The sequence below is a fragment of the Colletotrichum truncatum genome, assembly GCF_014235925.2.
Source record: "Colletotrichum truncatum strain CMES1059 chromosome Unknown Contig_0002, whole genome shotgun sequence".
Lineage (NCBI taxonomy): Eukaryota > Fungi > Ascomycota > Sordariomycetes > Glomerellales > Glomerellaceae > Colletotrichum > Colletotrichum truncatum.
Window position 1 is genome coordinate 302,243 of NW_027222399.1, and position 14,514 is coordinate 316,756.

Below are 14,514 nucleotides of genomic sequence, written 5' to 3' on the forward strand. Positions count from 1 at the left end.
CTTGTTCCGCACACGCAATCAATCACGCACTGGCCTAGCGGCTGTAGGGTGGGGTACGGGGCACATGCATCTACAATAATGATCTACCTTACCATATTAAGGGCGCTAGGAGGGTCCGTTTCATACACGCGCCATGTCTGAAGTTCCGGTATGTTGCTGTGTGCTACTGTAAACGGCAAGTTTGCAAGTCATAAACCTCAGGCATTTCTGACTAACACTCTATCTCTTGGCTCTTTTCAGGCCCTCGCTTATGGTTGGCCATGCTGTACGAGGACCAGGTTCGTGACTTGTTTGTCCACCATGTCCCCTACGGGACCCCCTGTTGAGAGCTGGGACGCCGCATTGGGGGGAGAGCAAATGTAATAGCCAACATACCATCCGAACCCATGATAACAACTCCATCATGACCGTCACCTTCCCTGTGGCGCTCGATCCCTGTTGCGATCCTGGTTCTAGCCCCTGGGTCACACTAGTGATCTCCGTTGCGATGGTGGCAGAGGAACCTGAACGGAGCGTGCTGGACCCAGGCGTAGACGCCGCAACGCGGTCAACAACAGTGGATCAAGAGTCCATCTCATCTTTTCCAGACCGGCTGCCCTTCCAAATCGGATGTTCCATCCGCGTGCGGTGATGGTCCCCCGGACTTGACCGGGTGCCACACCCCAAAATTCCACCACTCCGGTTTGCATATTGGTGTTTCGGTCTTATGAAGTTTCTTCATCTCCACCGTCTGTGTCTTCCAGGGTGAGGGCGGCTCAGCCATGATTGCCTGAAAGGTGTTGGAAGGTTGAGAGAAAGTTGGAAAGGGGTGTGTGGTGTGTGCCTTTTCCCATGGCGAGCTCGATGAGATAAATACAGAGACGACGCCCTCGCCATAAACTCTGTTTTCTTCCTGTTCAGCATCCAACATTGCAAGGTCGCACACTCTTTGGTTTCTTACCACTTTCATTCTTTTTTCATCATCAACCGTCAGTTCTTCACTGTGTGAAGCTGGGACATTCTTTTGCAAACCACTTTTACATCCTCTTCGAACAACAAGCTCATTCTTTCAAACCCTCCTCCTTTTTTCAGGAAATCCAACCGTTTTTTCATCCAAACAAAATGCCTTCCTTCAAGAACACCGTCGCCCTTGTTGGCGCTTTCGCCGCTAGCGCTCTTGCCCACGGTACTGTCACCGGCTACACCATCGACGGTGCCTACGTCGAGGGTTACAAGCTCGACTACTACTACCTCAAGAAGAACGGCGGTACCCCTCCCTCCATCGCCGCCTGGTCTGCTGAGAACCTCGACAACGGCTTCGTTGCCCCTGCCGACTACGGCAAGGTCGACATCAACTGCCACAAGAACGGTGCTCCCGGTGCCTCCTCCGTCAAGGTCGCCGCCGGCAGCAAGGTCGACTTCCACTGGTCCGCCTGGCCCGAGTCTCACATTGGCCCCGTCCTGACCTACGCCGCCAAGTGCACTGGCGAGTGCTCCGCCGCCGACCCTGCCTCCCTCAAGTGGGTCAAGATCGATGAGGCCGGCATCAACCTGTCCACCCAGGAGTGGGCTGCCACCACCCTGATCAAGAACAACAACACCTGGTCCGCCACCATCCCCTCCTCCCTGGCCGCCGGCAACTACGTCCTCCGCCACGAGATCATCGCCATGCACGGCGCCGGCTCCGAGAACGGTGCCCAGAACTACCCCCAGTGCATCAACGTCGAGATCACTGGCTCCGGTTCCGCCAACCCCGAGGGTACCCTCGGCACCGCCCTGTACAAGTCCACTGACGCCGGCATCCTCTTCAACCCCTACACCACCCTCGAGTCCTACGAGATCCCCGGCCCTGCTCTGTTCGGCGGCTCTGGCTCTGGCTCTGGCTCTGGTTCCGGCTCTGGCTCTGGTGCTACCCCCACCACCCCCATCAACGGCACCACCCCCGCCGTCCCTACCGCCTCTGCTTCCGCGACCGCTGTCGCCGACTCTGGCGATGACGACGGCTGCGCTTCCAAGAAGCTCCGCCGCCACGCCCGTGACCTCTTCAAGCACTAAGCAGGGAAGAGTCGCTATGGTTTGATGGTAAAAACCTGATGGAAATGAAAGGAAATATTCCGAAAAAAACATACCATGAATGAGCTTTGTTCGTTTCTCGCCTTACATGTAAATAGATTTATACCCGGTGTATATATCGCTGCAAGCAACCACACCCCCCCTTTTTTTTAGCCGACCTCTGGCAATCTGGCGCGGGAATCCTTTTTTCTTCCCCTCCCGTCGCTGGTTGTTTTTAAGATTAGCAATGTACAAACTGTTCATAAATGTCTCTCATTTGAAATGCTTGTGATTGTGAGTGTTGTGATCAACGGATGAATGAGATATGAGTCAGTCATTCAAATGTGACCGTTTTGAGTTTTGGAATAGGAACGTGCCAGGCACAAACACAAACGGGCGTAATTCAACCTGGGCGTTGAAAAGTGTATAAGCGAAGTGTAAGAGTCAAAAACAGGTTTCTTCTTCTTCTTCTCGAGTGTGTGTGCTCCTGTCAAAGTGTCAGCCGTCCAGAAGAGTCGTTTCCAAACGATGGGTGTTCCAGAGCAAACTTGGTAAACTTTTCTTGCAGAACAGGAGGGGGTGAGCGTCCATGTCAATCATATAAGTACTTTTTGCTGGACCACGTGTGGTGGAGCTGGTTTGAGCAGATTTGAGGTCGAAAGAGCTGTAAATGGAACGAAACTGCCGCGGGGGTGGAAATATGCCCGCCCCCCTTACGCGCCACCGGTTGACGTGGACTTTATCCGTGGTCATGCACTTCCCCTTCCCCTCGGCGCGTGATTGCCGTGTGGCCTTCAAATCTGGCTAGAATTCTGGGGTTGAACGACAGCTGTAGAAAGTGTAGCCGGGCGGGTTTACAGGGTGACTCGCTTCTTGTCGTGCCGTGTCTGGTTTCTCAACGGTTGTGTCGGCACAGGGCTGATTGTGTGATTGTAGGGGGGAAGGGGCGGAGGAGGTCGTTGTTAAGCTGTTGATTGTTTCGTTTCGTGCGAATGACTCGGCTGTCGTATCCGGGTCGGAACTACGCGTTGTTCCCTACTTGTTTTTTTTTTCCTTGTCAATATTATAACTGTTGTCGTCCGAGCTTGCGAGGATGCTGCTATAGTGTGTGTTACTGCATATACATGGATCAACGTCGATCATATCGTACATTGTATAACCGATTGCCATCACATAAGGACGGGACACATGTTCGCAGTCACGTGCGGATAAACTACCTTAACAGGACTGCAATGTCTTATTAATGTTTCTCGGCTTACGGCTTTGTGGTGAATGGATAATTGCCTAGGCCGACTTAAATGGTCGGAGACGAGGGTCATGTCACTACCACGAACAGACCGTCGTTGTTGTTCTAGGGACCATGCTACTTTCATCCATGATCAGCTCATGGATATTCTCAAATCTACTGGCCATTCCCAACGCTCCCACAATATTAGAAGCCTCATACTGCTACACCGGAAGCCTCCGTCAGACACCTCCTCATGTATTCAATATCACCCCTCAGCTTCTCCGACCGCATCACATAGCCAAGCCCGGCTGGACGAAGTTGGTCACGAAGAATAGCTCCCTGCTGCGCGGACATGACTGCGGCGTGCGATAGAGTGTGATGCGTGGTTGTTGACAGGCCAAGCAGGCGTTCTGACGTGTCCAGCAAGCTGGTGATGATCTGGGTGAAGATAACTCCCTGAAGGTTGCCGTCTCCAATGGAGAATGCGCCAAACTTGAGACCCTCAATCGGCATTAACGGGTCTTCTGCCAGGGACTCGAGTCTTCTGTGGATGTGCAAGCAGATGACCTCGAACAGTTGGATAATCTGAATGTAGCAGCTTGTAATTACTAAAGCGAGAGGTGCATCGACTACCTCTGTTGCAATAGGCCTGGCGGAATGTGCAACAGGTAGTTGTAGTGGGTTGTCATCTGGGAGCATGATTAAGTCGAACGTGGCCGGCACCTCGCTGCATGCATCCCATGACAAAGGCGGAAGAGTGCGGTTGTTTTTCAGGGTTAACAAATCTTCCGAGCTCCTGATTTCTTTGCCCAGAGACGAGACAACCCTAACGAAATCCTGGAACAAGATCAGAGCGAGCTCGGCAACAGTGACGTTGGCAACGCTCAAGATGGGTTTCGCGCAGATAAACGAGCACAGGTCAAGGCTGTCTCTGTGGAGATTGACCTTGGACATATGGGAGTGGAGTTCAACGTTGATTTTCGATAGCTTGACCATCGCTTTGTGTTGAATGTCGGGGCTTATAACCAGCCGCTGCGCGATGTTGGCACCCGGCGACTCAGTAATATTCTCGACAGCGTCAAAATCCAGCGCCGTTTCACCCCATGAAAAGTCACCGAGGAGTGCATCATCGTCAACTTCATCTCCTAGCATCGCCGCCGTAGCTTGTGATGTTGCCGCAGATGACTCCTCTGTTATTGTGAAATCATTAAATAGGCTATCGGGAGTCTCAGTCTGGATCTGTTTGTCTGTTGAAGTATTCATCGGATCGTCGCTATCATTATTTGAGGCCGGCGTCTCCTTGGGCTTGCCTCGCGAAGGCCGGCCGATCCGTCGCTGCTGACCAGCAACGCAAGAGAAACCCAACCTCGCACATCGCGAACAACGTGCCTCGTCAGCGTCCAGGCGGGAACATCGCAGCTTTTGCCGCCGGCATCGCTCGCAAGCTAATCGCTTCTGGTTCGGATGGGTCAGAAAAGTCATGTCTGTCGCGTGTTGTTCAGTTCACTACGCTTTTGATGAAATCAGCCTCGTTCGGAAATTGAAATACTATCAGCAGACGCATTCGGAGGCTTCTCCCCGCCTGAGGCGTTCGGAGGCTTTCTCAGCAACTAGTTCCACTTCGGCTCCGGCTCGGATCCGTAGCGGGCGGGAAGCCGGGCCGCGGGTTCACATGGCGTTATTTTACACCGCCTCAGCCAATTGCTTACGCCATGGCATTAGGTTAGGTTCATGGCTATTCGTCGCACCATTTTTGAAGGTTAAGGTACCCGACCCTTTGTAGGTTTCGAGGTGGGTGCGGGATGGTGCTGCTCCGATTGCTGCACCAGCTAGCCAATCCGGCCCCTTCGCAACCGCAACCCCTCATCCGCTTCGGTCATGAAGTCTCGTCGATCGCGCCGCGTGACCTCAACAGAATACTTTTGTTCTGCCAACACGAGCAGATCTGCCCGTTCTGCTCTGGATTCTCAACCTTGGTTCTTGCACCAACACGTTGTTCTCCTACGTTGCAACCCGGCAGTTGTTACGATAGTCAACATCTGCTGTATCCGATGGAGGCGAACGAGAAACAAGACGTAAATTCCAGCCAAACGGAGGAACCTCCTCTTGAAAAATGGAATGAAACCCGCACGAATGCGTTTCGTTACCTCGTCACTTTGTATAGTTTTATTGTGATGGGAATGAATGATGGTGCGATTGGCGTGAGGCTCCTAAAATCTTAGACGCTAGATTGTAGCTGACGGATTAACAGGCATTGCTTCCATACGTGAGAAACACGTTCATGCAGTAAGATCCATCGCCGTCGCTAACTAATTCATAGATTGAGACTTACTACAAAATCTCATATACCATCGTGTCCCTGTTGTTTCTGTCGCCGTTTGTCGGATACATAATAGCCGCCTTGTCGAATAACTTCATCCATCACAAACTCGGCCAGCGAGGAATCGCCATTATTGGGCCCCTCGGGCGAACCCTCGGCTTCCTTCCTCTGGCGTTGCACCCACCTTACCCTGTCTTACCATTTGCCCTCTTAATCGCTGGATATGGCAACGGTCTCGAGGATAGCGGCTGGAACGCCTGGATCGGCAACATGCAAAATTCCAACGAACTTCTCGGTTTCCTCCACGGCGCGTATGGCCTAGGGGCTGCAGTCGGACCTCTCATCGCGTCCGCCATGGTTACCAAGGCCAACATGCAATGGTACACCTTTTACTACGTGATGACTTCCATGACCGGTTTCACTTTCTTTCTCACAACAGCCGCTTTCTGGACAGCAACGGGAAAAGTCCACAGGGAGAAGCATCCATCCTCGACGGATGGTGCCAACCACACCTCAACAGCGGCTGTGATACGTAAGCCGATAACATGGCTTCTTGCATTTTATCTTCTTGCGTACGTGGGCGTCGAAGTTGCGCTAGGCGGCTGGATTGTGACATTTATGCTGCGGGTAAGGCACGCTGAGCCGTTCCTCGCTGGCATCACCACCGTGCTCTTCTGGTTGGGGCTGACCCTCGGGCGTCTTGTACTGGGCTTCGTTACCGGGCGGGTAGGAGAGAAGCGTGCCATCGCCATCTACGTGTTTTTGTCCGTGATTTTGCAGCTATTGTATTGGCTCGTGCCAAATTTTGTGGCTTCGGTCATCTTCGTCACATTTCTCGGCTTCTTCTTGGGTCCATTATTCCCAGCTGCAATTGTCGCAGCCGCGAAGCTCCTACCTAGCGACAACCATGTCAGTGTCATTGGGTTTGCTGCTGCTTTTGGTGGCGCTGGTGGCGCCATCATTCCGTTCGGAGTCGGGGCCATCGCGAATAGCAAGGGCGTTTGGGTACTGCAACCCATTGCTTTAGCAGTTCTTGTGGTACTTCTCGCCTTGTGGGTGTGCTTCCCGGGAGGGTATCGGAAGGGTGGGCTTGAAGAAGCGAGGAGGAATAAAGAACCTATTGGGAATGACATTTTGGCGGGATTGCACTGGATATCGAGGCTATTCTCTCGGTCGAAATAGAGGATGGACTAGAGATACAAGGCAAGCGGAGATGTTGTCTCTTTCAAAGCGGAAGTCGAACTCTGTAGAAGATATCTTGAATGGACATCTTCATACGAAGTCCGGTTATCATGCGGTTGGATGGCATTTGAACCAAAATCGAGTTCGAAGTGAGATATAAGCTTGACAGCGACGCCTCAAGAGTAGCCTGGAATATGTGAGTATCCAGGTTCCTAAAATTAGGAGTGGAAAGTGAGAACATTAGATAATGTTCCTGCTATTTCGGATACTGTGGCTGTGTTTCTCAAATGCAATCAAAAAGGCAGTCACAATCAAACTAACCGTTCTTTCCCTCTTTCTTCACCAACCCCGCCCTTTCCTTCTTTGAATAACCACCTGACCAGAAAGTTTTGGCAGTAGCGATGAATTTCCTCTTTCAAAGAGACCTTCCCTACTTGCTCAATTTCAACGTAAGCTTCGCCGGTCCCGAGAGTCCTTCAACTCGGCACCCTGTTGAAAATTCTTTTCGCGCCAGCAACACTTTTCCTGAACAATTCTTTCTAATAATAAATCGACAAAGGAGGATGCTTTTCATTCCTTTCCATCTGACCACGCCCAGGACAATTGAGTCTACACGCATCTAATTCACCACACCCATTTGAGCATATGGATCGACGGTAGCAGAAGGTATGGTTCCGCTGTGCCCATCGAGAACTCCTCAGTCAATTGGATTTCCATTTTCTCATTCGATGCCAATTTCACCCTCAACTCCATCCTTCACCGATCATAGTATTTCCGGCCCGTATTTGCCATTCTTTCACTTCTCGATAAATCCTACCGTCAAGACGCAATGGTCCGGTTCACGGAATCGCCTACAATGACATCCCCTATCAAATTCGACATACCATCTGCTGTTCGCTCTTTCGAACCTTTCCCGAGACTGCCCCCAGAGATCCGACAGCAAATATGGGAGGACGCAGTCCTCGAGCCTGGAATGCACTTCCTTCGCCTCGACACCGACTTTCCCATCATCCGTTGGCCTGCACCGGCGATGATGATGAACTTCCTGAATGACGATGATGATGGCGGCGACGAGAATGCTGCACCGGACTTTTCAAAAGAGACGATACCTACCTCACTTTGGGATACCACTCTACAGCCAAAGTACGCGACGCCAAAGGCCAACATATCCAATTATGTTACCCGCAACGAAACACTGAGCAAGCTTTCTGCCACCTGCTCGGAAGCCCGGGCGGTGGTACAACGACTCACCAGCCAACGTGGATGCCTTCGGTTGAAAAACGGCACTGTTGTGGCTCTGGGATCCTCCTCCGATGTTGTTTGCCTGGACTACCTTCACGCCTACACTTTCCGCAGAGGATGTCGCCTGCTTGTGAATATTCGATGTGAAGAGTTGGAAAACATCAAACGCGTTGCTGTACCATATTGTCACCAATGGGAGGTCCAAAACCCCCTCTTTAGCTGCCCAAGCTGTGGGAATCGTCATCACGGAAGTCACAGGAAGACATATCCGCTCCACTTGTGCGACTTTCTCACCCGGCACCTCCCAAACCTTGAGGCCTTTTACTTTATCGATTACCTAATACTGCCAAAGTGCGAGAGAATCGAGTCGTTTGATGGCGATGAGCCGGTGGCTACTATGTCTGTTGATGGCTCGACACCAGGTTCAAGAGACAAAACAGGCAAACGTAGGTGGTCTCTTGACCCAAACAAGGTATTCTGCTGACGTTTGTGATAGAATTTCGACCGAGAAAATATAAGAGCAATGGCAGGTTGTTCGTGGAAGCAGATCAAGATAACTGGAACGTCAAGTCTAAAGTGTTTGACACCCTGTCCTGGATCCGTAAGAGATTCATCCAGCACGCAACCAACAGCAAGCTCAGCAAGCACACACACCCCCAGGATGTCGACTTCGGCGTTCTGGCCTGTGAATGGGTCAACGACAAGGACGAAATCGCGAAAAAGAGTCATTCTTCGGCCACAAAAATGCAACATATCGGAAGGAGAAAATCATCAAGTCTGAAGAGCGACGGTCACAGTTATGCAGTGCTTGCCAAGCCTTCAGAGCCGGCGGATTCGCCTTCATCCTCACGTCTGCCTGGGTCCGAGGAAAATCGAGCAACTTTTGTCTTTGGCCAAGATGTGGACTACAGCTTCAGCTTCAGAAGAAGTTCTTAGCAATGGCATGTCAGGAAGAATGAAAGGGAGGGATTAATGGCGAGGGCGATGCCCATGATTGTGGGAGCCTAGCAACAGGGGCTTCCTTCTAATTGCCCTATAATATGATGTCGACCAATCGACAACCACAGCACCGACCCGTGTACCCCTAGACACACAATACATAGTAATGATAGCAAACGTTTTTTTAGGGGCTGAGATGATGTGACCTGCGATTTGCTGTATGGGATAGCTGCAGGGTTCGTGGATACTGTCATGCTGGAGTGATTCTGTCTTCTGCCATCCGGATCTCTGCAAGTGAAGTTGCTCAAGTAGAAGGCCAGGCTTGCGTCCTGATGAAAGTTTGCCTCGTTTCTTGCCACTCAAACAGAATGCTTCTCGGAGCAAATGCAATGTCGCCAGCCCATCCTTCGGACCCGTTGAAGGGGGGAGGCGCAGCGGCAAGCAGAGCTAGGGTGGAGGAATACGTGACGTCATCAGCTGAAAGCGCCGCTTGCGTCATTTTTGGCGACGCTAAAAAGTCTCGACGGCTGTCTGGTTGCCTCACGAGATAGAATGCAAGAAAAGAAAATCGTACGATGATAGCTCTGTCAAATGTTCAACATGAAGGGCCAAAAAGTCTAGTCTAGGTCTGGAGGTTTTGTTAAACACAGGGGTCGGGGGTAGGCCCCCTGGTGATGGCGGGAGCAGATTCCCGCTGATCTGTGCTGTTTTAGGGGGGCATTTTAGGGTGCCATGTGCCCCGCTACACACCCGACCGACGCCTATCCTCCCTTGGTTGGCGGCCTTCAGGGTCCAGCCATGAGCGGACTGGATGGGCAAGTTGGTTGCCTTGGATGGGATTTTTGCCAATTCCCGGTTCCAAAAGGATGCCATCTCTGTCGATCTGCCCTTTTCCCCATTGATTTGTTTGCGATATCGGCATTGGTAATTCAACGGAGTGTCGTCTATCGTTTTCACTGCCTGTTGAGAGTCAATGGCATCCCTACTCCCACCATCTATTGAGCTTCTGCACAACATTGGACGGAGACATATCCCCTCTCTCCACCAAACCGGACCCTACACTCCTGGAGGGAAACCTTTTCTCCGTGAAAATGGGATCGAGCCGCCTACGTCATACGAGTTCATGTGGTCGATAAACGCTGAAACCCCATGTGGTTGGTGGAGGGAAGCAGTAAAGTCAGCCAACAGGAACTGGACCGGGGTTTTGATGGTGCAAGGGGGTAAAGTGTCCAGGGTACTCTAGCCCGGCCTGGACCCTTTTTCTCTCAGGCAGTTCTTCCACTCAATCGCAACCCCCAAAATCCCTTTCAGCGGACGTAGCTCCGTCATCCCCTGCAAAAAAGAGCGGTGACGTCACCGCCTCTTTGGTCTTTCGTAGGCGCTTTCAATGTCAGTTTGTCTATCTTCCCTATAGTTTTTCCAGATTGTCAGCAGAGACTCGACCACTCTATCGGATCTCACTGCAGATACCCGGACGTGGCTCCCCAGACATGCCTCAATGAAGACGCAAGTCCCAGGGTTCGAGTCAGGTGTTGCGCCGCGGCAACATGATGGTTGTCCCGTCGTCAGATTTCCCCATCCATGGCAGCGTCTGGCCCACCGAGGCAGCCTTCGATCGTCGTATGGGTTTCCGGACTGAAAGGAGCGGGTGACCTCGAAACCCCTACCCAGTCGCCTTGCCGGACACAATTGACCGTGTCTTTTGTGACATTGTTCTCCTTCTTGAGCAGTTCGCGACCTGTCTCACGATGACTTGGGTTCTAGAGCGAGCGTCTCGGACTACTCTGAGGGCAACAGCGTGGAACGGGACATCACGTCACTGGGTTCGATGCCCATGATAATTGCCGCCATCACCAAGTTTAATGCTTGCCGTTGAGGAGAAGGCATCCCTTAGCGCAAGGCTCCCTCCCAGGGTTGACTGGTTGACTGGTTGACTGGCCAAATATGGCTGCCCTCCCACCCTCGACAAGACACCCCCTCTCCAGTTCACCATGGATGATGTTCCTCAATGACGAACTACAAAACGCAGCTCATGCCTCTTTGGCTCGATCCTCGCGGCCAGTTTCATTTGAGCTCATCGTATTTGCCTTTTCAGCTTCCATCCAAACGCCTTTGACATCATACCTCTTGGGTTTCCCCGCTCCCTTACATACCCGGTGATCTTGGATATCCTCCGGGCCGGAAGACCCACTTATCCCGCCTCGAGCAACTGGATGCCACCCACTTCGGCCTTCCGACATACCAGGCAAGCCACAGCTTGCTTACGGTTGCTAGTACCGTCGGCCCAAACAAGGCATGATTGTCAATTGGGAAATTTAGTCTACAAAGTGTTCAACATGGCGACCTCGTCCACAGCTGCGGTTCGCGGTTTCAACGCCCAGTACGTACACCCTGAAGTCATCTTACCGATTTAGCTTGCCTTACAAACAAGATTTTCGATTAACATTGTCTGCAGAAGACCTCCCACAACACCGCCCCTCGTCCCAACACAATCCGCCGACCGCCCCATAATTCCGGTTGCATCGGACCCGGGGTACTCCATTGGCCGGTTTATTGACCCCACGTCGCCTTCTGAAAGAAACCTCCGTCCGCCCCTGTTCGTCGCGACAACCCCAAATGCGTCAGCTGAGGACGCGGAAAAGGCAGGGCAGTTGCGGATGCTTGGAATCTTGGCAGACCTGGGGTTTTCCGCTTCAAATTGACGGATATTAAGGATGGGTATTGTAATTCTAGAGGATTATGGTCGTATTTTGGTGTTGCATCGTCCTATTTTCAGGACCTTTACTAATACCTTGAGGAGTGTGGTAGCTTCAAGCGTTTTCATAGTAATAATGAACTTGCCTTTTTTTGAAAGTGATGTCGGGTTTTTCATTTCTCTTGCCTCCTGGATATGTGTTCGCTTGAAAGGTAGCTATTGTGTGATTTCAACTATTTGAGATGAAATGCGAACAGATGACGAGTTAAGACGTGCTTTTAGGCGTCATAATGCATAATTAGGCTTTTGGTGTCAGCTCTTTACCAAGCATCTCCTACGAAACGACTTAACGTATCTAGTGTCAATTAAAGTGGTTAATGAGCCATAGTTTGCAGGCTGTAACAAAAAGAAAATCTGAGTTATAATAATTTTGTCAAATGAGCCTTGAAGTGCCCTCAAAATGAGCTTACCTTGCCGTGTAGCCTGTTTGTCATCAGAAGACATACACCACTGGCAGTATGGCATTATATGAGGAGGGATAATAACAGGCTGGGATTGTTTTCTTCAAAAATCTTGCCCTGCTTCAAATGAATCCTCAATAATCCAACGGCTTACCGCCGGACCTCTCCTCCCATGCCCCGGAAATTCGCCGTGCACACAAATCGCCTTGACTCATTTCTTGGGGGCCCGGTAGGTTGTGAGGCCTACTACTCACTCTGCAGAAGCAGGAGCACGGACGGCCCTAATATGTTTCGACGACAAGCAATCTCGGTGCAGGTCGAGCCACCCTCGCGTTTGCCCCTGGCAGGATTGGCCCTATGTTGGTCTCCAACCGACCAAGAGGTCGGGCACGGCCGGCTAGTTCGCGTGCTCAAGGACACCCCCGCCACTGTTGGGAGTGAGGAGGCCCTGCATACATACCATCGTGTGAGTAGAAGCGCAGCAGAGAGATTGAAAATGCTTTTGTCGTCCCTAGTCCCGTGACTATGGAGACGCACTCGGCGCGCTTGATCTGATGCGTGTCACAGCAAAACTTTTGGTCTCCAACCGCGCTGATAATATTCTGAGGCGTACTCCCGGCCTCATGATCCATATCACCCCCTCATGTTCAAACGCGGGGTGCAGCTTGCAGAGAAAAAACAGTTTGGATGTGCCGCCTCGTTCCGAGAGTCCTGTTCCTGCGTCTGATTCTACCTAGTCTTCTCCCCTGCGTAAGCTCCTGTTTGGGGCTTATAAATGTCACAAACGTACATATAATCACACCATGCAATCACTCAGCCACAAACTCGAGAGGCAAATAGAGGCGTAAACGTACAGCATGTGACGTATTTTAGTGCATCCAACGCATGTGAAATCTCCTAAAAGAAACTACGACGAAGAGCACGAGGGAGATGGAAATTCCCGTCTCCTTGCGTCGATACCCGCGACTCTGGGTGGGACTTGAGATGGCTGGAAGCTCGGGGCAGGAAGGATTTTACCTGATGGTATATGGTATTTGGAACCTTGGATGAACACGATGCTCTTCATACGTGCGGCCATTCCTGGCCATAGCTTCGATGTTTCCCCCTTGGCGGCATGAATCTGGCGGTAGGTGAGCGCAACTCTGTTCATATGGGGATACGGAGACCCGTTTTTTGGATCGAAATAAACGTGAGGGGCTCATATGGAGCCTAGCTAGCGTTATAACGGTCATGTTGAACAGGCAATGAACGAGTCAAACTCTTCTTCTCCATCGTCTGCGCTCATAAAGTGAATGTATTGAAACCCATACTATTGGCAAAATATAGCACAGGGCTAGAACTTCAATCGAAGCTTCTTGGGGGTTGGCGTTGATAATGTGGCGTGCCCGACGGATGTTACTAATTAAGAGTTGCCCAGGCGATGATCCGCCTCATTTCCAAGCCAAGTCCGGTCGAAACCTCGAATAAGCAACCTTGATTTGAGAAATTACTGTAATCGACATGTTGCCACTGCTAGCTAAACATAAAGTTGACCCATGCTGTCATATGACAGCCTCGTGATCCAGGACTTGATTTTCGCGTCTACTCATGAGGTTATCTCCGGATTACTGTTGCTGGTCACCACGAAAGCAATTCATAAAAAATCAGGCCTCAATTATAGCACGGACTGTTTTTGTTTCTTAGGGCACTTTCATATCCGGGCTAGCTGAGGACGGTTAGCCGTCTTGAATCATGCTACACACTTGGGCGGGCCGCACAACGGCTGCCATGGATCTGAAGAAAGCCTCTGCATCACAAACCAACACTGGCAAAGTCGGCATTTCGGTGTGACACACGCCTTGGAATGAAAAGCAGCCGAGTTGCAAGGGGACTGTACAACGGGACGATTTTGGGGGGAAAATGCAGTGTTGACTTGCGAGGGGACCGCCAGTTGCCCTTGCGCACGGCCCGGAGCTGCGGCCGGAGGTGAAACGCGACAGCTCGGTACGGAGGGATCGTCGGGACAATCAAGAGGCTTGAGAGTCGCAATGCGGACATTGAGCCTGGCCTTGGGAGGCTGGGGCAACGGCAATTAGAGGGAGAGGGGGGCGACCCAGTCAGCGCCATGCGCATTTATGGCTCTGAGCTTGGCAGGGTAGTACCGAGCGGCTGGTCGGTCCAATCCTCGTCACTGCGGCAGACCGGATTGCTGCTACGGAGTGAGGCCAGGAAGAGAGTTGAGGACTGGCAGCTGTCCAGCGTCATGTCCCGCAACTTTGAAGTGGTAAAGCATACTCTAAAGGCACAATGTGGAACGGAACATCGCCACTGCCAACACTACACTCCGACCTTCATGATCTGACAGTTTTTACTATGCTGTATGAGTGATGTGTCCCGTTGATACTTTGTTGTTTCCTATTTTCACTAAGAAGGCTTC

At 51.5% G+C, this 14,514-nt stretch overlaps 5 protein-coding genes across 5 annotated transcripts; 4 read left to right on the forward strand and 1 right to left on the reverse strand.

Annotated features, from left to right (window-relative positions):
* Positions 1-1,101: 1,101 nt before the first annotated feature.
* Positions 1,102-2,034, forward strand: CTRU02_203036 (glycosyl hydrolase family 61; the record flags this gene model as incomplete). Its single annotated transcript, XM_036731379.1, has 1 exon — positions 1,102-2,034. The coding sequence occupies one exon, from the start codon at positions 1,102-1,104 to the stop codon at positions 2,032-2,034; it is 933 nt and encodes a 310-aa protein (XP_036576814.1).
* A 1,438-nt stretch (positions 2,035-3,472) lies between these two features.
* CTRU02_203037 (uncharacterized protein) lies at positions 3,473-4,741 on the reverse strand (the record flags this gene model as incomplete). The annotated part of the gene is made up of 1 exon (XM_036731378.1): positions 3,473-4,741. One exon carries the CDS (start codon positions 4,739-4,741, stop codon positions 3,473-3,475), a length of 1,269 nt encoding a protein of 422 aa, XP_036576813.1.
* A 320-nt stretch (positions 4,742-5,061) lies between these two features.
* CTRU02_203038 (major facilitator superfamily transporter) lies at positions 5,062-6,761 on the forward strand (the record flags this gene model as incomplete). Its single annotated transcript, XM_036731377.1, has 3 exons — positions 5,062-5,460; positions 5,511-5,525; positions 5,580-6,761. The coding sequence occupies 3 exons, from the start codon at positions 5,062-5,064 to the stop codon at positions 6,759-6,761; spliced, it is 1,596 nt and encodes a 531-aa protein (XP_036576812.1).
* Positions 6,762-7,617: 856 nt separating this feature from the next.
* CTRU02_203039 (uncharacterized protein) lies at positions 7,618-8,939 on the forward strand (the record flags this gene model as incomplete). Its single annotated transcript, XM_070204131.1, has 2 exons — positions 7,618-8,449; positions 8,473-8,939. 2 exons carry the CDS (start codon positions 7,618-7,620, stop codon positions 8,937-8,939), a joined length of 1,299 nt encoding a protein of 432 aa, XP_070061894.1.
* Positions 8,940-11,155: 2,216 nt separating this feature from the next.
* CTRU02_203040 (uncharacterized protein) lies at positions 11,156-11,644 on the forward strand (the record flags this gene model as incomplete). The annotated part of the gene is made up of 2 exons (XM_036731375.1): positions 11,156-11,322; positions 11,398-11,644. The coding sequence occupies 2 exons, from the start codon at positions 11,156-11,158 to the stop codon at positions 11,642-11,644; spliced, it is 414 nt and encodes a 137-aa protein (XP_036576810.1).
* Between the last annotated feature and the right edge of the window lie 2,870 nt (positions 11,645-14,514).